This window comes from Podarcis vaucheri (assembly GCF_965113315.1).
Source record: "Podarcis vaucheri genome assembly, chromosome: 13".
NCBI classification, from domain to species: Eukaryota; Metazoa; Chordata; class Lepidosauria; order Squamata; family Lacertidae; genus Podarcis; species Podarcis vaucheri.
In genome coordinates, this window is record NC_138751.1 from 32,210,249 (window position 1) to 32,232,755 (window position 22,507).

At 46.9% G+C, this 22,507-nt stretch overlaps 1 protein-coding gene across 11 annotated transcripts in view; it reads right to left on the reverse strand.

The window, feature by feature from the left end:
- Positions 1 to 2,866: 2,866 nt before the first annotated feature.
- The window catches only part of ATP6V0A1 (ATPase H+ transporting V0 subunit a1), a 41,561-nt gene continuing 21,920 nt past the window's right edge, over positions 2,867 to 22,507 (reverse strand). For 5 of the 11 annotated variants that reach the window (XM_082197202.1, XM_082197206.1, XM_082197199.1 and 2 more), the window contains exons 13-23: positions 22,346 to 22,503; positions 21,967 to 22,057; positions 20,888 to 21,006; positions 20,462 to 20,675; positions 19,836 to 19,943; positions 18,912 to 18,986; positions 16,362 to 16,469; positions 14,913 to 14,930; positions 11,711 to 11,828; positions 10,993 to 11,164; positions 2,867 to 4,607 (exon numbers count right to left, since the gene is read on the reverse strand). In XM_082197202.1, the coding sequence (XP_082053328.1) occupies positions 4,514 to 4,607; positions 10,993 to 11,164; positions 11,711 to 11,828; positions 14,913 to 14,930; positions 16,362 to 16,469; positions 18,912 to 18,986; positions 19,836 to 19,943; positions 20,462 to 20,675; positions 20,888 to 21,006; positions 21,967 to 22,057; positions 22,346 to 22,503 (1,275 nt within the window). In that variant the 3' untranslated portion in view covers positions 2,867 to 4,513. The remainder of the gene's footprint in view (positions 4,608 to 10,992; positions 11,165 to 11,710; positions 11,829 to 14,912; positions 14,931 to 16,361; positions 16,470 to 18,911; positions 18,987 to 19,835; positions 19,944 to 20,461; positions 20,676 to 20,887; positions 21,007 to 21,966; positions 22,058 to 22,345; positions 22,504 to 22,507) is intronic. The other 6 variants (XM_082197200.1, XM_082197207.1, XM_082197201.1 and 3 more) reach the window with 4 other exon arrangements.

The window sequence follows — 22,507 nt, forward strand, 5'->3', positions numbered from 1 at the left end:
GTTTGTCCCAGCTTTTCTATATCTATAAGGGTGACCTGATGCTGTCAGATTTGCTGGAGCCAATGAGAAGGAGTGTTGAAACATTTCCCAGAGTCCCTTTATTCTTGCTGGTATTTCCTATGCAGGGCAGAAGGAAACAGCAATTCCTCATAACCAGCAAGGCATTCTTTGGGAAGAAGGCATATGAAAGTTTGCACAGGCCCCAAATAAGTTGTGATATTCAACTTCAATGATTACAGAGAGACGCCTATTCAACACACTTGTCTGTACATTGTTGCTTGGACCAGAACCCTCAGTCCGGTACCTGACTTCAAATGCAGCGCCACAGTCACCTGCAGTTTCATCAGAATAGCACCACAGGCAGTTTCTCCAATCACAGGATCAAGGTGCAGCTACCATACAATTATTTCTTCTCAGAATTTGCTCCAAATTTACAGCAAGTAACTGGCCCGTAATGGAGTGCTCTTGACTCTGACTGCAAACGTTGCCAGGGGAGAAAGAAAATAAAGTGCTGTTGCTTTGACTTACCAGCAGAGACAGTGAAGCACCAGGATCATGAGCAGTGGAGGGCAGGGTGAAGAGACATGACAATTCAATATTGAAAGCAGAAATGAGGAACCTGTGGCCCTCCAGGTGTTGTCAGACTCCTAACTCCCATCAGCCCCAGCCAGCACAGGTAATAGTCAGGGATTATGGGACTTGAAGTCCAGGAATATTTGAAGGGCTGCAGGCTCCACCATCCTGTCTTTAAAGGAACACAGAAAAAAAGGGGGGGGGGTATACAGCAAGCTCATAGAGCCTTTGGCCAAAGGAAGTTGCACAGTACCTCTATTCCAAAAGAGGATGGGTCAAGTCTGACCACCAGATAAATTTGGAGGTGGGATGACAGTGTGTGGAACCCACTAGGGAGGAAAGGGAAACCAAGAAAAGCCTGGCTCAGAGTCTTTTCCAGCTCTCACCAAAAATGCCAGAGCATTCAACCATCATGTCTCATATCCCTTCTTGCCTACATTCTCTGATTGTGCCAGCTGTCACCCAGATATTTATACCCACTGCCCCCAGCTGTGACTTTCTTCTCTAAAAAGTGCTAAGAGTTCAAACTTTCACGGAAACCTTGCTTCCTCTTTCTGTTGCAAAAAGCAGAAGTGCACATTCACTGTGGTTAGGCATTCAGAGATGTTCTGATGTGATGCATTTTCAAGCATTAATCTCTCACTTTCCTTTTAGTGACAAAGCTGGTTCATCACCAGCCGTAGAAGGGATTTGCATTCTATGACTTCCAACCAGTGCCCTTTCTCCACCTCCCCACCCCCACCCCAAGGGAGTGTCTCTCAATCATTCTTTAAATACCAGGATGCACATGTGTAACTTGAGATCTTATCCGCCAAGCATCTTGCTCATCTTTTATTTATTTAGGACCATCGGTGTGCATGGTTTTTCACAGAGAGGCCAAAGAGTCCCCTGGTACCTTAAAAGAACATGCAAATTTAATGGTGGCAGAAGTCACATAAGGGAAGGAGGAGCATGCAAACCTGAGGTTTGCTGCAGCTCATTTGCAGCTATTACAAACAGTATGAACCATTGTGACTGAACAGCAACATCATTTGCACTGAAAAATAAGAATCATGTGCACATTTGGCATGCTTGGAAGAGGCTAGGCCAAAACCTATCCCAGATGTGCTAGTTTGCAATGCACAAGGGAGTTTTGTTTGCCTGGAAGGAACATAGGTCTGTGCCGACACAATCGACCCGCTCCTCTCATATCCCATGTGGCTCTTCTCCCCAGGCACTGTGTAACAGATCCAGAAGGCATTTGTGAAGCACTGCAGAACTTTTGCAGAGAAAAAAGGATAGCACACACTGCTCCACCCCTCTCCCAGCCCACTTAATGTTTCTTCTCATAATAAGGATGGATCCATTGACAACAGGAAGTTCCCTGCCCTGAATTCTGAGTGAGCATGGTTAGGATTGTGCTGTAAAGACACTAAACATACGACCCTTTGCAGGCTGTGTGCAATTTTAGGGAAGAAGTGAGCCCTTCTGGAGCAACTATAGCCATGCACTGCAAAACACAGAAGGGAAAACTTCCCCACAAGAAGCTGACACGACACAGCTGTCAAGGGTGGTTTATAGCGCTGGCTGCAATGTAAAAGGTAATGGACATTTCAAGTATCAGCACAAGTTTTGCAGAAGCTGTGAGACAAATAATAACTTGCTTCCTTCACTTCTCCAAGGAAGCTTGTGCTGTTGAGGAATTACCCTAAACCCAGTTATGGTAATGGAAGGGCAAGGGCTTATCTTCCACCTGCATCACAGAGAAGGCAGCAAGCTCTGGAGTTTCTCTGGTATAAAACAGGATGTAGAGCCTTTTCTGTGGTCTTAGGCCTAGCTAAAAGACCACCCACAGGAGACAGCAAACCCAGCTGTGTGGATTCTGGGATTCCTTGGAAACCATGTGGTATTGAGCAAACATTCAACTTTTTGCAAGTAACTGTAGAGGGTGTTCCCCTCCACTTCTTTTTTTTAAAGGAAGTTTTCAGCTCTTGTAGCTGCAAATATTTGTTGGGAGTTCCACAAGCCAAAGGGGAGGCTGAAAAAGCTTGCCTACGCAGTCGCTGGCTGTAGGCAGGACTTTGCCTCTCCCATCGGCAACGCAACCGGAAGCATGCAAAGTGGCAGAAATGTGGAATACACCCTGCAAATTATGAGAGGCAATCCCATCTGCATCATTCATACCAACCCCAGAATTCAGTTTTTAGACTGCATAGGTGCAATATTATTATTAGCTGACACAGCCCAGCCAACCCCCTTCCATTAATCCTCCCTACTCCAGGCACAGTCAAAGAAGACCAGGACACACAGCAGATGAGATGAACTAGTTTAATAGACACAGTGATTGACTGATGAGGACCAGCGGGGGGTGGGGGGAATACTTCACTTGTCCAAAACAGCAGCAGTAAACACAATGACCGGTTGCTCTCTATTTCACACATACACATGGCAGCACCTGATACTTCAGACTCTCTACTCAAGAGCAAATAAGGGATTAGCACCTGCCCATAAAGTTGCCACACCAGTTCCGGTGCTCTTGCCTTTAGTGCGCGACACAGGTGGCCTCATACCGAGACAATTCTAGAACAGTGCATGCTTAAGTCACACAAATACACATGAATCATATAAATACTCAGCATACAGAGGCGCAGAAAGCCCAGCCTCTTTCCTATGGCAAAGGGAAGGCAGATGCTGCCTGCCCTTGGGAAATTCCTATTTTCCTAGGGAAGCCCACCCTAAAATACACAAGGGCTGCTGTGGATGGCTTTTACAAATGCTCAGTAGTAATCGGGGTGTGCGGGTTTCCCCACCCTGCTTCTTCTTTCCATCTAGTAATGTCAGGGTTACATAGGAGCTTCCTGGAGGTGAAAGACCCTCAGTTTCCTTGGAACAAAACAAGCCATTCAGAGTTGCAGGCAGGGTGAGTCAAAGTTTCCTTATTAACTAATCCTGCAGAGCCAGGCACAGGTCGGCTCTGCAATTGGGCAGGCAAGCAAACTCCCTCCCTCCTTCGCCGGCCTGCTCTTGTCCAGGGAAGGACAGTTCCAAAAACATCCAGTTGTAATGCCATGTGGGGGGTCACCTTTCCCAAAGAATCCTTTGCTTTCGGTCAGAGTTTCCTAGAGGATTACGCCCACACACAGAGGGGCGAGGCAGAGAAGAGGGGACAAAATGTAGCTTACAAGCAGTAGAGCAAGAGCAATGAGAGGGGGAGGGAATAGCAGCCAATGCTCTGCTCAGAGGTCAAGCTAGGACGTGTGGCAGGCGCAGGTGGGGTGGGAGCTCTCTTGCCTGTCATGTGTGTTGCCTTTTAAGCAATTTTATGACGGCAATTTAACTGAGGGTATGGCAGAGCAAAAGTGCCAGTAAAAGAGGAAAATCTGCCTCCAGCAAATCGCTGGATAGGCATAAAGCTGGAATACAACTTTTGCATGGGGCAAATCTGGGACTTGTTGCAAGCAGTCTAGTGTGCCGCTCTAGAGGTCAGGAGAGATAAGTGTGTGTGGTTGGACTGAGGAATAATGGCCCCTCTGGCAAGACAATTTGCCAGAAGAAGCTTACACAAGTTTCTAGTCCTGTGTGTTCTTGAACTGCACTTCACTTTCCGGTACCAAACTGAGCAGCTAACATGCTTGTTATTAACCGGCTGCAGGTGGTTAGGATGTGCTCCTCCGTGGTAGTCTCTGTCTGTGCAACTTGAAGGACACTGCCCCACCCCAGGACCTGCCAAGGTGATTACAGGAGCAATATTTTCTTATGATTCTTATGTTTTTCCTATTATTCTCTTTCTCTTTTGAGTGGGGTTCTCATGAGAAAAGCAAGATATTGTCACACTAGCAGCTCGACTACACAACAGGAGAGCTATACAACTTCAGATTTATCAAACACAGGCAAACACAAACACATGCAGGAGGGAGCCAAGGTTTACTGCCACACATCCATCCAACTGGCCTCAAGAGGATCATTCATCAAATCTCCCATCACGGATGTTGTCAAATGAGAAAGGGAGGAACTTGAACCCGGCGCCCATGTAGAACTTGTTCTGAAATTCCACCCTAGTGAGAAACAAAAAAAGGAACACAAGAAGCAAACAACCATTAGCTCAGGAGGCATGTCGAAGAATTTCGAGATTCAAAAGTGGCAGTGACCTTATCCTTTCTATGGCATTCATGTTTTACTACTGCAATGTACCGTTTCAGATATCCCAATTCCCTGTCCAAGTTTAAACACACAGCCCCCCTCCCGGTTGCCTTTGCAGAAGGTTCAAGTTGCAGCAAATGTGAGTGGGTATCAGTGCAAGGACTCAGGCATGCAAGCGATAACAGCGCTCTATGCCCAAACGTAGGAATGGGGAACCTCAGGTCTGGTGGCTGAATACAGGCCCCTCTATCCATCCCTCTGGACTCTCACTGGCCCTGCTCCACACCTCTCTCAAGCACTTCTGGGTGGATGGCACGTGTCCTTAAAGTGGATCTGGCTAAAGGCCCATCTAGTCCAGCCCCCTGTTCTCACAGTGGTTAACCCCATGCCCATGCGGAGCCCCAAAGCAGGACCTGAGCGCAACAGCACTCTATCCACTCGTGAGTCCAAGAAGCGGGCATTCAGGGGGCACACTATCTCTGACAATGGAGGAAAAACACAATCATTGTGGTTATGTCTATCTCTGCTAAACCATGTGTCTAGGAGGCTCAGGGCAAGGGGCACACCTGGACCGAATGCCCAACACAGCACTACTTTAGACTCTCTCCTCTGCATCTGGTTTAGCATCACAACAGGAACCCAGGCACTGAAGCAGCTTCCGTGGATATACCCCAGAAGAACCGTGAGTGACAACCCCTGCAAGGACAGGCTCTTTAGAATTCTGGACTGTCAGCGATGCAGAATCCTATTCCTCATCTCTGAGGTCAGGATGATTTGATGGTTCAGAATTCCAAAGAGCATTCTGCATCCTCCCACAGATGATGATTTTCCTGAAATTCCCAGGGGTGACCAGTTAGAGACCCACCTCAGAACCAGCCAAGATTCTAACACACATCCAGAGAGAGCGCTTCATGCGGTGTATACCGTATTTGTATTCCACCTTCCTCCAAATTGTTCAGGGCAATACATGGAGGTTATCATATTTTATCCTCGCCATCCACTGTGAGGCAGGCTAGGCTGAAATATAGTCACTGATCCTAACGCATCATGGGCAAGAGGGGTTTGAACTGAGGTCTCCCAAGGCCTTTTTCAAATAAACCACAGGGGTGTAGCACAACATGGCACAGGTATCCGGATTCCCCCCTCCCTGTTCTTTAAAGGCCTTCAGGGTTGTATCTATGCCAGGGAATTTTGGAAGTATGCCATATTTTCCCAGTAGTGATTTCGTGGAAGGCCATTACCTGGACATCAATCCAAAGTCTTAGGTTCACCCAGCCAAGTCAGGGTCACTGTTATCATGTCTTCCCTAACCTATGATGTTCCCCTCAAAAAGAAAAGGTAAGGGAACTATTCAAGTTGATTAGGCTTCAATACATTTCACAAAGTGGAACAAAAATCTTCCATTTTAGCAAAAAAGCTAAAGATTCAGTACTAGAATACCATACAAAAAGCAAGATCACAGTTCGTTTCAGATCTGTGTAGCTCACCTCAGCTGCACTCCAAAAACTATTCTAAATGCCCATCTAAGCCACGGCAAGTGAGACATCTTTCTTTTGAACCAGAGCAGTCTGGAACCCCTCTTCTTCCATCACCAACTTCAGGGTGCCACAGGGAAACACCAGAGAAAGAAACAGAGGCCTGCATTCCAGGATCAGTTTGTTTCTTTTGCTGTTTTGCCGTTTCCACTAATGAACTCAAAATGTAAAGGGAATGGTACTGGAAGGCTGCCCAATCATAAACAGGCACCAAACATGGAAAGAAAAACCCCATGATTCATTAAGAAAACAAACCCCGTGCTCTTCTCTTGGCTCTGTGGTGAGAAACATTTTCCATCCCCTTCATCTGCCAGATACAGAGAAAAACGGAGTACAAGTTGATTTGCTGCCACTGCTCCTCTAGGGTGGAATGTTTCAAGTGCAGGATTCATTTTAAAGACTAACATCCATCTTGCAAGCCCAAATACACCAGAGAACACAGAGAAACTTTATTTAACTCAGGGGCAGTGAGAAGGCATAATGGATCAAGCAAACTCTCATACACCTTTGCAAGCAAATGCAACAGCTTCCCCCAAAAGGCAAAAGGCACAGATGGAATTTGTCAGCTACCAATATGAACTGGCCTTCTCTCCCTTTGCAAAATCTCCAATTTCACGATTCGCCTGCCAAACCCACACGAGCAAAATCCTTGCGCACAGAAGACTAATGCATCAGGGCAAAGGTTATGCTAGAGCTCTTCTTCCTAATACACCACCTTTCTACGTGCAGAGATTTGTGCATGTTAAGAAGGAGCGCTCAGTCACGTGAGCCGCCTGCCCGTAGCCTGAAGTGATATATCCCAGACGCAAGCAAAGTGCAGCCTCTGATAAGCTAAGAAGGGAAAACCATTGCAGAGCGAAAGGGCAGAGGATTGCAACAGCCCACCACCACCACCACCTCCGCTCTCTTTGCCCCCGCCAGCATGCCCACGTCGCTTGGACGGCAAACAGCTCCCCCCTGACTGAGAATACCAGTTGCGCTGCCAGACCGCCAAGCATTCCCAGCATATCCAGGGTGTGCCAGCTGCACTTACAGACTGGAAACAGCTGCGCGCTCTGCTCCTCTCCACTTGTTTCACTAATTGGCAGGGACACGGGGCTAGTGGGAGGGAGGGACGGCCATATTTCAAGCCTTTTTTAAAAAGAAGTTAGCGAGTTTCAAGACTCATGTCTCTGGCAACAGGCATTGCGTGATCAAGAGGCAGGCAAGAAATTTGTGGTTCACATCCAAAGGGGTGGGGTGGGGGAGCTCCTCGGTCTCAGTTTCACTGTTCTCCAATGGACACGCAGCAATTCAGCCCAGGAACTTTATGAATTGCCAGCCATCAGGTCCAGGGAACACAGTGTCTGGAAACATTACCTTCCACATGCCCCAAGTAGCGGCGTGGAAAGCGGTTGGAAGGGGCTCCCATTTGCAGGATTAGATGGTGGACGGAGAAATTGCAGGTGGTCAGGAACAAAAAAGTCCCACTTTCCCACCCTCCTGGGCAAGAGGAGGAGATGGGTAGCACCGAGTCAAAAGATTGCAACCCCAGAAGGCCTTGCATGATTTCAAGAGAGGAGCTGGTGATAGTATCCTACTGCTAGACAAGAGCACACATACTTGGAGGTCCCCTCCCTTCTTAGAAGACTGCAGGAGCAGAGGAACACAATCCCTCTCCCCTTCCAAGTTCAGCTCAGATTCTACTAAGGCCTGTATCAAATTAAGTGTATACACACGGAGACACACACAGTTCCACAGAACATCCTCCCTCAACGGAATGTTCCGCTCCTTCCAGCCATGGAATGTGTAGCTCCCCATTGGCACCTAATTACCTGAGCCTCCTTCCCCCGCCCCCCAACCTCCTGGCCCAGCCATCTGGAGCTAAGGTGGTTCCTTGCTTTTAGCCAAAGATCTCGCCCTCTCCAACTGGAACAAGTCTCACCTCCTGTGCATCGTGCAGCGCCAGCCAACTGGATAACTTTCATTCTGTTTTCCTGGCCTCAGTTATCTTTTTTGGAACTCAGTTCCCTAAGGCTGAAGGGTTCTACTGCATGCCAGTTATTAAGACACAGAAAAGCAGAGAGAAGAGGACTGCATTGCCATCGCTCTCTTTTCCATTCCATTAATTTTACACCCAAGGTGTGGGGAAACTCCCATTCCAGCTGTGCATCAATCCCCAGAGCACATCTCCATCCTGCCCTCCATCTCAGCCCTCCTTAGGTCTCAGGTGGCTAGACAACGAACCCCAACATGCCTTTGGCTGCAAACTAAATGTCAAAAGGGCCCTTTGTGCAGCTAAGGGGGTAGAGCGTGATCAGCCAATGGCACTGGCAGCGAAATACACACTTGCTTCCCACACAGCCGCGGAGATAAGGAAGCCCCCGCTTTGCAAAACTATTTGTTTTTCAGCCAAGGCAACCATCTGCTTGGAATGTACTGCTGCCTGAAAAGTTACGAGATAAACCCATCCCAGCCGGGAGTGGCCGGGCTGTGGAAGGAGAGATGGAAAGCATTTTTTCCAGCAGGAAAGAAGATTCACTGTTCTTCCTCTCCAGCAAAAGGTGACACACCCTCAGCTTTTGAATTCTAAGAGGAAGCAACAAGGCTCTGCGGTAAAGCAAATCGTTTGCATGCAGATGATTCAAGGTGCAATCCTTGGCATCACCAAATCAGATGGGTTCCAGGTTAACAGAGCTCGACATGGGAGCTTGGGAGGGTTGGTGCCAGTGGAAGAACTGGGCTGGATGAACCAATGGTCTGACTCAGTATAAAGACCATTTGCTGAGGCCAACAAAATCTGCAAAGTCTCCTCCCTCCACTCTACCTTCCATATGTGTATGTCACCACCTTGCAGATTCCACTGCTAAAGGGAAGAGATGCAGGAGCTGCAAGTTCCACATCTTAGCACTGAATTTAGTCACCTCAGCAGTCAAACTCCCTAATTTATTCCCCCCCTTAAAGAACTTTGCCATCTGCCTTTTTAAAAAAAACGCACATGCACAACAGATCGAAAACAGCTCATAGTAATTTTCTAATGGAGTCGTTACCCCCAATGGAAGTGGATTTTGCAATCTGGAAAGGTATTTATATTTGAGGAGCAGAAGGTTAATTATTTTGCACCTCTAAATAACCTAGGTGCAATTTTTCACCCTTTGCGAAAACCTTGCTGAGAATGGTTTGGCTGCAGCTCATCACCAGCTATCCAAATTATGATCAACTGATGCAACAGGGAACCTCTCCTCCACCCCCCACCCCAACACACACTCCAGCCACTTGCTCTGTACTGATAGAAAACAGCACCTTGAAAGAACTCCAAAGTTGTCTCTCTGGCTTTCTCCTCAAAGTTTTCAGTTAAGAGTCACTTAAACCAGCAGTGGGGATTCCTGTACACTCCCAGATATTGACAGCAACTCCTGCCCTACAGCAGAATGACTCAACCGCTCCTATCTCCAGACACAGCTGGCCCCTGCTGGAAGCTTATTTGTTTTGAACTTGGCACAGAGAAGAAAAGGCTGGGCCAGGACAGCAATCCCTGGCCCCTAGCACAAGATCAAGATAACTGCTGATGTCATGATTGCTTGGGGTGCAGCTGCTATTGTTCTGCTAAGATGGGCTTTCCTGACAAGGAGTGGAGCCCAGTCAAACCAGTCACTGAAACTTGAAGTAGGGTCATGAAAACAAATGTCACAAGCCAGGCCTACCAAGAGCAGGAGTTAAAGCTGGGTTAGGAAAAATCAAGCTGGATTCTGGAGGCAGCCTACAGCTCTAAAATGTAAGAAAACTGCTACTGCACATGGAAGTGTTGACACAATATGGTCATCATAATTATTCATCAACAGCATACAAACTTACTATATGTGTCCATTCATTTAAGTTTACACTACAGTGGTGCCCCGCAAGACGAATGCCTCGCAAGACGGAAAACTCGCTAGACGAAAGAGTTTTCCGTTTTGGAGGTGCTTCGCAAAACGAATTTCCTATGGGCTTGCTTCGCAAGACGACAATGTCTTGCAAGTTCCTGCTGGGTTTTTTTCCTCCCCCCCCCCCCTTTTTCTAATCCGCTAATCCGCTTATCAGCTGATCCGATCAGCAGATAAGCGGCTAAAAGCCGCTAATAGCGCTAATCCTTCAATGGGCTTGCTTCACAAGACGAAAAAACCGCTAGACGAAGAGAATCAGAGAACGGATTCTTTTCGTCTTGCGAGGCACCACTGTATTCTGCTTCTACAGCAAATTGATTCTAGAGGCTGAAGCACTTTCTGCAAGAATTGGGAATTTTTAGTTTAGAAAAAGGGACAGGGTGGCAAAAGTTTATGAAATCATGGTGTATGGATAGTATTTTTTTTATAATGCTGAGATATACCAGGCACCCATTAGTTGTTCTTTTTTGTTCTGACAAGCTTTTCCAGCTGGATGTAAAGATATCTGCCTTGGGTTTAAAGAACAAAACAAGATGAACGGCTGTCTTCACTTTTGTCTACTATACTGTCCTTAAAACTATTCTAGCTGTTTGCATGTGCCTGCAAATGGATCTTAGTTCTAATCCAGTAGTGCTATGCCTATGATCTTAGTGAACAGCATGGAAGACTTTGCATGCCATCCTTTTTGCAAACTACAGCAGTTTTCTATGGGCAGCTCTCCCAGGGTTCAGGCAGGAGCACTTCCCATCCATGCTTCTTGAGATACTTTAAGTAGAGATGACAGAGATCAAACATGATGCAAACTTTGTACCCACTGTGTTTTTGTTTGTTTGCAGTGCAGAGCTGTACCAGATGACACTTACCAGTGCAAGCGGAGGGCATGCAGGAAAGCAGAGAGGCCCTCCATGATCAGCAAGATGGCCACTGTCAGGGTGGCAAAGGCAGCAAATACGAAGAACATGCCGAACCCACCAGCCAAGCTCTTTGCGCTGAGGCCCACACGCATCACCATGGACCAGAGGACCTCAGAAAGCTCTGTGATGAGAAAGACAGGAAGAATGATCACCGATCAGCAAGGGCCACAGCTCTGGAGAAGAGGGATTGCATGCCTGCCTTCACTCTAGCTGCTCCTCTTTGGAGGGCAGTGCCCACTGCTCTAATAAAAGTGAGATTTCGGAAGGTGGATGAGTTCCCAAAGTGAGCTGTGCTCCTAAATCCCACCCCAGACCAATTTTCCTTTTAAGAAAAAGCAAAGCCTCCTCCTGCTTAGGGTCCAAATTCTGCACTCTGTGGACATTTCGAACTCATTCTCACAAGCTACCCAATGCTCCCCTTCAGAGAACTCAGAAGATTTCAATAAGAATTTTGGGTGGGCAAAAAAAGATACTGGGCAGAGAGGAGACTGCTACATAGTCTTCTAGCCCTCTCTACATGACACGACCTGGAATGAGAGTACACAAAAGTCACTGGCTACTACCACAGGGAAAAGGGCTTGTGACACCTTCCCCCTATTCTCACAGCTCAGATTTCCCCTTCCTCATCCCTGGACTCAAAAGAGCCAGCCATGGTGAAGCTACTCACGTGCATGCGCCAGGCTAAGCGCCCAGAGACGAAGGTATGATGCTGTGTTGGAGATGCAGCCCAGGCAGTATTCGATGGTATGGATGGCCTGGTGAACAGCAGTGTCCCCAAAGTCAAACTGCAAGAGGAAGTAATAAAGCCAGGTCTGAGTGGTGGGCAGAGTGTGCAGCAACGACTAGACAGCTAGAAAGCAGGAACAGCAGCAGTAGCAGCAACAACAGCAACTAACTCTATTGCAAGGGCACTCAAAGCTCACAGCTAGAACGCTGGCCAGACTATTTCCCTCTCTGTTCACCAAGACTTGGGAGGATCACTTGCTCAACACAACTCAAAACTGCAGGACACTCAGCGCCATTAAAATGTACAAGTGTTCAATGGCTTGTTCAGATCTAAGACTCAACTTGAATGTTCCTCAGCCCTGCCCTTCTTGGTGGTAAACTGAAAGCTAAGATTTGGTAGCTGGATCAGGCACAGACAGCAGGAGTCACTCTATCCATGTGTCTATGGCAGAATCCTTATTTGCCTGGCATTAATAGGCACTCAAGTGGCCTTGGAATCCAGAAGTGACAGACTGCAAGGGAAATGGACTTAATTAGGAACAACTAATGTCGGCATACAATCAGGCGAGGCTCACATTTCCATTACAAAACTGGGTGCCAGACAGGACCTTGCTTGCCTCTGCTGAGATTTGGTTAAGCCTGCTGTCCCCTCTTGCTTGCCACCCTGTCATCCTCCTCCAAATCCTCTTAGGAAATGCTGTTTAAGTCACTGTGGCGAAGGTTTGAATAACAACTAGGAGGAGGAGAAGTGACCAGAGAGAGATTAAGTGTTGCAAAATCAAAGTTGTGAAAAATCCCATCTTAGTATTTTTGTCTGCCACATCTCAGAATCTCTGGAGTCTTCTAGCAATCAAACGGACTACACCCAGCTAAAGCTGCCAAGTTCCAAAACTGTTCCAAGATAAAGGTGAATTGAGCGCTCTCTCATTCCCCTCCAGTATCCAGCACAGCAAACATTTCAGACTGAGGAAGGCAAGCTACTTGTTAACATTTAGGCCTCAAGCTTTGGAACCAAGAAACAAAAATTCTTAGCAAAAGCTGCCCTGATGAGTGTGTGCCAAGCAAGCTATGAAATTACTAGACTCCAGGGATGCACATGCTCTACATCAAAATGATCAAAATTTGCTTGGCCTCCTTTTGGCATAATCGAGTCTGATGGATTCCCACCCCCATCCCCACTATAATTATATAACTGATCCTGGGTTTTTTTGCTAGTCATGCTGGGGGGGGGGCAGGCAGGGCAGGACAACAAGAAATGGTAGCAGGCAATGAATCCCCAGCTGCAATAAGCAGGGCAGTTTGTTCCGCTACATTCCACCCCCCACCCCGGCTTCTGACATTTCAGTAGGCATTTGCCCATAAACGTTCAGGCATACCATCACAGTGAAGAGGGCTAGGAATGTGTTAGGGGGCGGGGGGAGAAGAGGAGTGCAAGTGAAAGCTGACTTTTTCAGGCGGCTGAATTCTGTGCCCAAAGCCTCATTCTGCACTCCGTCAGAACTGCAGGACACTGTGCCCTGCCAATCTCCAACATGTATTTGAAGGACAAGCAACAAAGCACAATGCTGTAAGAGCCGACAGGTGATTGAAAGGATGGCTGCAGCAGCAGAAGATGGATAAACCAACATTAAAATTATAAGCAATATTCCAGTTCTTTTGATGCACTGCTTACTAAGTTAATTTCCGTACTTTTGCAGCCTGGCAACAGACCCCTCAGGACTGCACTGCTCAGCATTTCCATGGTTATTGTACAAAGGCAGTGGGGGCAATTCAAGCGTTGCTCTTTTCCTATGCAGAACCTTCTGGGCCCATCCAGCATTTCCCATCACTGCATTGATATCCATGATCAGAGCCTCCTATCAACTGACTGTGATGTGGAGGTTGCTGCATTTTCTCTTGGCAGAGGCACAAAGATAAAATGTCTATTTTTAACTTTTGCTATCGTTGGCTGCCAGGGAGGTGGCTCTCCACAAAAGCTAGATGAAGTGACAGGTCATTCATAAAGAAGTCAAAGCAAGGAGCAAATATGCTGTGGAATCCCAATCCACTAACTCCCCCTTTTACTGGTTGATTGTGTCCAGACCTGTTGACTTTGAGTAGGTGGCTAGTGAACATTAACACCCCACCTGAAGACTGGCATCCGTCACTCCTAATCTGAATGTTTATCAACTGATTGGCTCAATTTGCACAGAACAATAAACCAACTTGGGGAGAACGTCATTTTGCACCTTCTCTGCACTGCTGTGAGCTAAGCCACAGTTTTGCTCAGTGTGTCATCTGAACCCAGGCTCGTGGTTTGTCTTCTCTAGAAAAACCACAAGCTGTAAAACCAAGAAACCTTGATGATAGCTTGTGGCTTGTCTAGAGTGGCACGAACCACAAGTCCAGGCTCTGATGACACTCAGGCCAAACCTGCAGTAACAAGAGGATGGGAGCAGAAGCAAAGTGACTGTGATCTCCTCTTCTGGAACCTGCATGCTCAAGTGTTTGTGCTAACCATGGTTCAGCTTAGTCAGGTTTTCCCTCCCAGCAACTGTAAAAAAACTAACCTCAGCGTGTCTGTAGTCAGCTCTCTCAGTGAGATGTTGCATGAATTGTCCAATGAGTGATCCTGTTGTAAAGTCTTGCCAGAATTTTCAGGAAACGGCCACGAGAATAAGCAAAAAGACCCAGGAGAGCAGGCCCCAGGGATATTGGAAATTTGGCAATTAAGGGGCACGCTGGAGTTCAGGGGATGGAGGAAGTTGGCTTTTTAAAATAAAGGTACAAACATGTCCACGTCCCGTTCCAAAGGCTTCTGCTACTTTTGGGATTCTGTTCTACAAATTATTGAGGTGCACAGGTTGTGCACATAACAGTGACGAATATGCAACCCACACCACAAAAGTCCCCATTAAGAACATGCAGCTGTTCAAACAAACATGTCTTTTGTTTTTAAATGAATATGAAGCTGTTTTCTATGGAAATGGGTATTATTGACCTCTGATTACAAGAAGGAGGCATCACAAAATGAGATGCTATGAAAAGATGAAGAAAGAATTTCAAGTCACAGATGCAAATATGCCTAATTCTACAAAATGGTTTACAGTGATGGGAGCAATGATCTGGATAAAGACAGACAGAGAAACTGGCTACAGGCTTACCACCTCCTCCACGGCAGGCTTGAAAACACAAGGGAATATTTGGTTTGGTCATGCATCATTTGATAACACAAGAGCATATCCTCTTTCAGTGCAATATCCTAAAATGCAACTGTGCTCTATCATTGCTGTTGCTGCATTCCACTTCATTTTGCATTGGTAACAACTGTGACTTCTCCCCAAGGGAGAGAAGGCCAAGACTGATTTGCCAAACCATCAGCTCTCAGTTTCATCCCTATCATCACAATTTGAGGGATATTAGTCTAGTTTTACAGTGCTTCTTGTGTACCAGTTGTGAAAAACTCTGAAAGCTTGTAGTGTACATTGTGCATTGTAGGGGTGTGTGTGTGTCAAAGCTCAAAGTTAAGAGCACATACTCTGCATGCATTAAGGACCCGCATTTAATCCCTGGTATCTCTAAGGGATTCTCCAAAGGATCTCAGGAAGTAGAGCTAGGAAAGACTTCCTAACACTCTGGAGAGACACTGTCAATCAAAAGTAGACAGCACTAAGGCTAGGTGGAACAGTCTGATTCAAGATATGGCAGGTTCATACATTTGCACCAATGGCAATGCCTATTCTCAGAACTTAAAACTGCTTTCCAGCAAGGAACCCTGAGAATGCTCATTTTATATGAAGGCTAAAACCTCTGTTAGGACAGCAGCCCTCAGGACAGGACAAGACCCATTACTCTGCTCAACTGGCTTACAACTGCCACATCACCAACTATAAGCAGAGATCCTGTATGCTTGAGTTTTTATTAATGTTTCAGGGGTCTAAGCCATCTCAGTAAGATTGCCTTGTACACAAAGGTAGCGTACAAGGATGCCCTCTTCAAACAGCGGATAACAAGAGCCTGCACAGCTAAGATGCACCTCCCACCACCCTGAGACATAGTGGTCTGCCTGGAAAAATCGGAAGACCTTCTCCCATGCAGACAAGCAAACTGAATGGAAGAACCCTTGTTCAGTTCTCTTTGAAACAAGGGCAGCAGTGATGCAGGCCATTCAGAGGTTTCCCATGGGGAAGCGAGGAGATTGTAACAGACCCTCAAATCTGACCTGATGTCTTTACTACCCGCCTTGAAAGGGACCCCCGTCCACCACAAACTATTGAGAACTTAAGACACAGCCTCAGCTTATTACAACCACCTTTTGAAGGGGGCTGCCCACAGGTTTTTCCAAGTGCCAGAACAAAGACACTACAGGAAGTGTTCCCAAGTGTCAAATTGAGCTTCCCTAGTCTTAAGAAAAACAGTTACTGGGGCAACACAGTTTCCAAGCAGTCTGCTTTGGCTAGTTTGAGTAAATGTCAGCTGCAAGAGAGGGTAAATGGATACAGACCTGGTCTGATCTGGTAATATATGTAAGGAGAGTCATAAAAGGTCCACCCCTTCTTGTAACATCTCCCATATGAAAGTTTGTTGTACAAAGAAAGAATGGGAGGTCTTACCTCCTCCCCCTCCTCCGAATGGGTTGAGAGCTGGTCGTGCTGGATTATCTCTGCATCTTCTTCAGTTGGGCCATTGCCCACGCGGATCCCACCAAAATTGAGTGTCCCCTAAAGCAGACAACAGAGGAGAAAACAAGAAGAGACACACAATCGGTTCATGTTTTAGTATGGAATTGGCATGCAGGGCCATTAGCAGAACTGGCCCTACCATATGAGAGAGAGAGAAAGAGAGAGAGAGAGAGAGAGAGAGAGAGACTTGCCTCAGGCAACAAATTATGGGTACCAGTACAACAAATTATGGGTTTCCAGCACTTTTGAGCATCAAGAACTGAGCAATTTGTTAAAGTGTTTTGGCTACTAAAGCATGCTTTGGTCTGTTTTCCAGGGCTCTTCCTTCTTCAGAACAGCCTAAGCTTGTTCTGCTATGAATCCAAAGGCAGCAAAAGCTGGCGAAACAACATTAGTCTAAAGTAGAGAGCTTACCAGACACTGGACCTCTCAAAATGGGAAACTAGGGATTAGGGGCTGGAGGGGTGGGGAGAGAGGAGAAGTAAGAGAAGGAGAGCTAGGAATCAAGAATCTCAAATGCTTTAAAAAAAAAAGGGCTGTATGTTTGCAACATCAGCAAGTACTCTCACAATATTCCCTAGAGAACGATGCAATCAGTGGCCTATGAAATAAATAATCTGTTAGCAAGTGAAGAAATGGACGCAAAGCCTCCTGAACTCTGCTGCTGGGTATGGCTGACACTGTCTGGCTCTTCGACAACACAAGCAGGGAAGACCAGACCTGTCCTTACATGGGGAGGCCAGGCCAGGCCAAGTCACTCCTTTTTGGGGCATACATTCAGCCATTTGAGACTCTCCAATGTCTGCAGCCTTCATCGGATGCTAGGAAGGAATACATTAATAACTATGTTGTTCTTAAAGGCAACTTACTTTGATAAGTCCATAAGGGATTCTTTGTAACATAGATTAATCAGTATTTTTTTTAAAAAAAGAACATAGATCTGTCTGTGTGTACACCCTTTGCTGTAAGAAATAGATTTGATATATTCTATAAAAAATTGGCAAAAAGAAAACTCATATTGTTTCTAAGTCTAACGGGACATACTGTGGAATCTGCAGGCTGCAGAGCACCTGACCACCCCATCCCATTGGCTTCCGATTTCACAGATAGTTACTTGAAAGTCAAATGGGACGCCCATACTCAGAGGCAGAATACCAGATGTTGAGAAGGTTATCAGCTTCAGCCTCAAGCTGGCTTCCAGCTCCAAGAAGCAGCTGGAAAGAATGCTGGGCTAATGGGCTTTCTGGTCCTATGTTCTTCAGCCCACCTTTGTAGCCTTGAGGGTTAAAACCATTTCCCACATGAAAGCAAGAAATTCTCAAGTTACCAGATTTTTCATGAGCAGCAAATTCCATGTTCTCGCAGCAAGACTGTAGAACACACAACTTTTTTGCCGGGTTAACTGCTAAATACCACACCCCAATTTCACAGCACTAATCACGTGCTTTGTTCCAAAAACCTGGCATGCCATTCAACTGACTGCAGAAGACTTTCTGGAGTGCAACAGCATACCGAAATGCAAACAGCTGTTTTGTTCTCCAGCAATTGTCGGTAGGTAGGATACCACTGTCACAACGGCACAGAGAGTTGTGGGCGCAATTAAGAACAGCACTGAAGTGGGCAGCCAGCAACTCAGTGCACTGCCACAAGGATTCCCAAAGCGACCATTAGCTAGCAGGCAGCAAGAAACTGGTGAAGGCCAGAGACGTGAACTCAGAAGGGATGGCATTGCTGAGGAGACACCACCAATTATGGCCCTCTGAAAACATGGGATGCAAATTAAAAACGTACTCGAGAGACAAAAATCCTAGGGAGGACTGTGAAGAAAGGGAGGGGAGGAAAGCCACAGAAGTGGCAGCTATGCAAAAGCCAAGGGCCTTGGCATCTGGAAAGAGGGGGCTTCCCCCCACATACACACACTAGGGCGAAGAATCTTTGTGCTGCAACCGTGGTTTTCAAACTGTGTGCCCCAGGAACTCTGAGGTTCCTTAGACACTTAGGAGTTCCACAATTAACATTTATAATGACAAGGAAGCTGCCCATAAGGCAGCGTTGTCCATCCTTGCCAATTTCCCTTGCAGTGTGCATCCACAGAGGAGAGTTGGGCGCATCCTAAGACATGCTCATATACAACTCAGTTTATGATGAGCGGCGGCTGGCCCCAACAAACCTGGACAGCACTCCAAGGAAATGAGGGAGGAACACCCTTGAGCACTGCCTAGAGTCCTCTGCCAAGCACAACTGCAGGAGACCCTTGGCATACACACCAAAGTTTGAAATCCAACCATATTATATGGTTGCGTTGTGTCCCCTGAGCACGTGAGTGTAGGGTTTGGAAAGAATGAGATTTCTTGGAACGTATCTTTCCGAGGAAAGGGCCGCTGTGCCGTTCCTCCTCCTCGGGGCAGATACTTTCCAAGGCCCCTGGGCACCTCCCGTTCTCGCCATGTGCATCCTTTTGGCATCTTTTAATCCACTCACTGTTGCAGCCGCCGCTGCCTCTACTGCCTGCGGACTCTGGGCTGGGCTGACAGGGGGTTCCACGGGCTGCCCTTCCTGATAGCGAATGGAAGGAAAGAAAAGGGGAAAAGGAGGAGAAAAACAAAGAGAAAAGAAGGGAGACGAATGGAGGGGTCATGGGGAGATGAGATGGTCAGAGAAGGAAGAGGGAGCGTCTTTAACCGAGCTGCAATTTGAAGGGCTGTTGCATCTTTAACAGCTTGCCACAAGAACACCACAGCCGCCACGTCTCTGGAGAATCACAGCAGCAGGTTGGTGTCCTTAAAAGCTTAACGTCACCAGCTGCACAACGGGTTTTAGGACTAAACCATTCTGAATGTCTCTGCTGATGGAAGGCTATTTTCCTCCAGCAGAACCACACCAGTTCCGCACTCCCAAGTGGTTGCTTGAGCTCATGCTCCCTTGAGCAGCAACGTCTCACTCTACATGGGCAAATCTCTTCTGAAACCAAATGGGAGATTCAAAAGCCTCTTTTGTGAAACAGGGGCCGGCTGGTCAAAAGAAAGGGTTTTTTAAAAAATCCCAGTGGGTTGGGGCACACTTAAAGCAGCTCTGTGGATCCCAACCATGGGTGGCAAATGCATGCATATGAACCAGGATTTCGGATGGATCCAGAAAGCGACCAGTGGTCATGAGAGATGCTGCCTGTTTGCTAAATTACAGCTGTGCCTCTGCCTGCAAGCAGGATTTAAACTGCAATCCTAAACCTGAAAGCAAGTCCCAATGATTCCAGTACGTTTTCATTCTAAGAAAGTATGCTTAGGACTGAAGTGCTAACAGAGCTCCATCTGGATGCAGATCTCCGTCGCAGAAATCCAGACTAAACCTCTAGTATCTGAACAAATGAGACCTACAAAGGAAAGAGGGAAAAACAGATTCACCCACCAAGTGCTTTCTTCGCAAGTACTGCTGGCGAAGGACCAGAGGTTTGGCAACCAGCATCCACGGCACACACAGCAATGCTACCACAACCAGGAAGCACTGGAGCCCTTTCTGTGGGGAACAGAGATGAGGGAGTGAGATTATCACCAACAGGCAAGCACATTCAGTTCCCTAAGCCCTCCTGCCTGCGTTTGAGTGAAGAACCCTTTCAGATTTTTTCAGGAGAACTTGCCCACACTTCCCTGTTGCCACAGGGTCTAGAAACTTGCTCTTACATCAAAACTCGTATTCTAAAATTGCATAAATGCTAGCAGATACAGATGTGTGTGCTCCTGCACAAACCTCACAACAAATGGGAGCTTCTGTATGTTTTCATGTGGTTTGCAAAGGAGTAGTTCTTGCTGAAATGCCAAGGTTGCAGGTTCGATCCCCATATGGGACAGCTGCATATTTCTGCACTGAAGGGGGTTGAACTAGATGATCCTCAGGATCCTTTCCAATTCTATGATTCTTTCCCCTCCCAGCTCAGCAGTAGATTTCCCCCCCCCCACACACACGCACACTTAAAGCCAGAACGAGGAAGGCGCTGCTTTCTGCAAAACAGCTCTTGCCCTCACCAAACCACCTACCTGTCCCTTATAAAGCATATTTTCTTCGGAATCATAGGAGAAGAGAAACATGTTGATGAAGTGGATGAGAAGACTTGGTGCCTTCATGGAGTTCTTAGCATCGTAGGCTGTCCACTTATAGAAAATGAGGATGACCAGATAGCCAAACAGCGATGTCATGAAGACTATTTCAGGGATAAACCCGAGGTAGATGTTCAGAGGTTTCTTAAAGTAGCTAGAGGATATGCAAAGAAGAAATTTAAGACCCTGCCTTCAATCAACGGATACAAGAGATATGTCTCCAACCCTGGAGAGCTGCTGCCAGTCAGTGCAGACCGTACTGTGCTAGGCACGCCAAAAGTCTGGGCTCAGTATAAGGCAGCTTTCTATGGTCCTGCATCTTCTCAGCCTGTCTACTGACTGCTAAACTAAAATGAGCACACTCACATGTGATTGAGCAGACTGAGAGAGACGCCAAAGATCATGTGGATGATGCCCAGAATGACAGACATCTTCATCTTGAAGGAGTTGAGGAAGGTCAGCTTGTTGATGGCGATATTCCAGATCTAGTGCAAAGTGCAAAGACCCAAGGGTGTTCAGAACCAAGGAAGAGGACAAACAGTGAAACAGCTAACTAAGTACACCCAGACCCATAATATCCTCAGTAACACCCAAAATAATCTGCTCTCCGTAGGAACATTCCTTTTCCTTTATAAAGCATCCTCGAGACCAAGCATGGCGTGGTGTGTCTTTTATTTTTAAAAATGCTAACCGTGTGTTCATGGCTACAGGAACAACTTGTAAGACAGTTTCTGTGAAAGGCTTTGAGTGTAAAGGATACTCCAAGGATCTGGGTGGATCTCCCTCCCCTGTGTTCTCCACATAATTGAAGGCAAGCCTGTCCCCACTGTGAACTTTGGTCTCAACCTTACTGCCCACTAATAAACCCTGATGTGAGACTACACAATTTGCACTTTAGGGGTGAGTAACTTCAAGGGCATTTCCGTTCCACAGCAGTAGCATGCCACATTTGACTCTAGCGAATCTGCCTTTCATGCAAAAGGCCCCAGGTTCTTAACCCGCAGCTTCTCTAGGTAGGGCTAGGAGAAATTCCTGCCTGAAACCCTGGAGAGCTGCTGCCAGTCAGTGTAGGCAGTACTAAGATAGACTGACCAATGGTCTGACTCTGCATGAGACAGCTTCCTATGTACTTAATTTGTGAGACAGAGCTGAAAGAGGTACTAGAGTAATTCAGGACTGTAGTGCTTCAGTCTTTTTTTAAAAATACTCTCCTACGTAAAGAGCTCCCTTCATAAAGCAACATCAGTAGGGGAACAGTTCAGCGCAGCCTCCTCCCTGGTTTACTAAGCTTACTGTATGCAGAGAGTTCTTTACACGGTGGCTTCCCAAAAAGAGACTTAAGAGAAAGTGGCACAGTTCAGAACTGTACCACCCTGATCAACACTTGCTGTTCAAGAAACAAACAGCTCTACTCATGAACAGTAGCTGCAAGCAGGTGCTCTTACCGGATCTATGCCAAAGGGGTATGCCCCGCCGAAGACACCCTCAATGGCAGGATTTAGCTGAAGGCTGGGATATTCCTTGAGAAGCTCTTCTCTGTGGGCAAGAGAGCAGAAAGCTATAAACAAAGAATGACTGGAGGAGTACAACACAGGCACTATAGTGGAGTGCATCTTTGGCACAGCTGGGGGGCAGGGGAGGCGGGGCGGGAAACAGCTCTGGTTCTTTAGTTCCACACAGAGAATGCGCTAGTCACACAGGAGGTGCTGCTGCATCCCTGCCATGTCCTCCTCTTCCCACCCACCCCTCCCGCATTAGCACACTGCTCAGAGCGAGCATTTCACAGGCCTTCCTTGTGTCTTTGTGAGCATCTCATCAACTTACGACCAGTTGGATTTCAGAAACATTGGCCGGACGCTCCAGGATGAGCCAAACACATTGAGAGACTTTGAGAAGCAGTCGTTATAGATCAGGCCGGTATAAATGGAGAAAGAACCCATCAGGAGAATGATGTAGCGGCCGCAGAAAATGGTGCTGAACATCTGG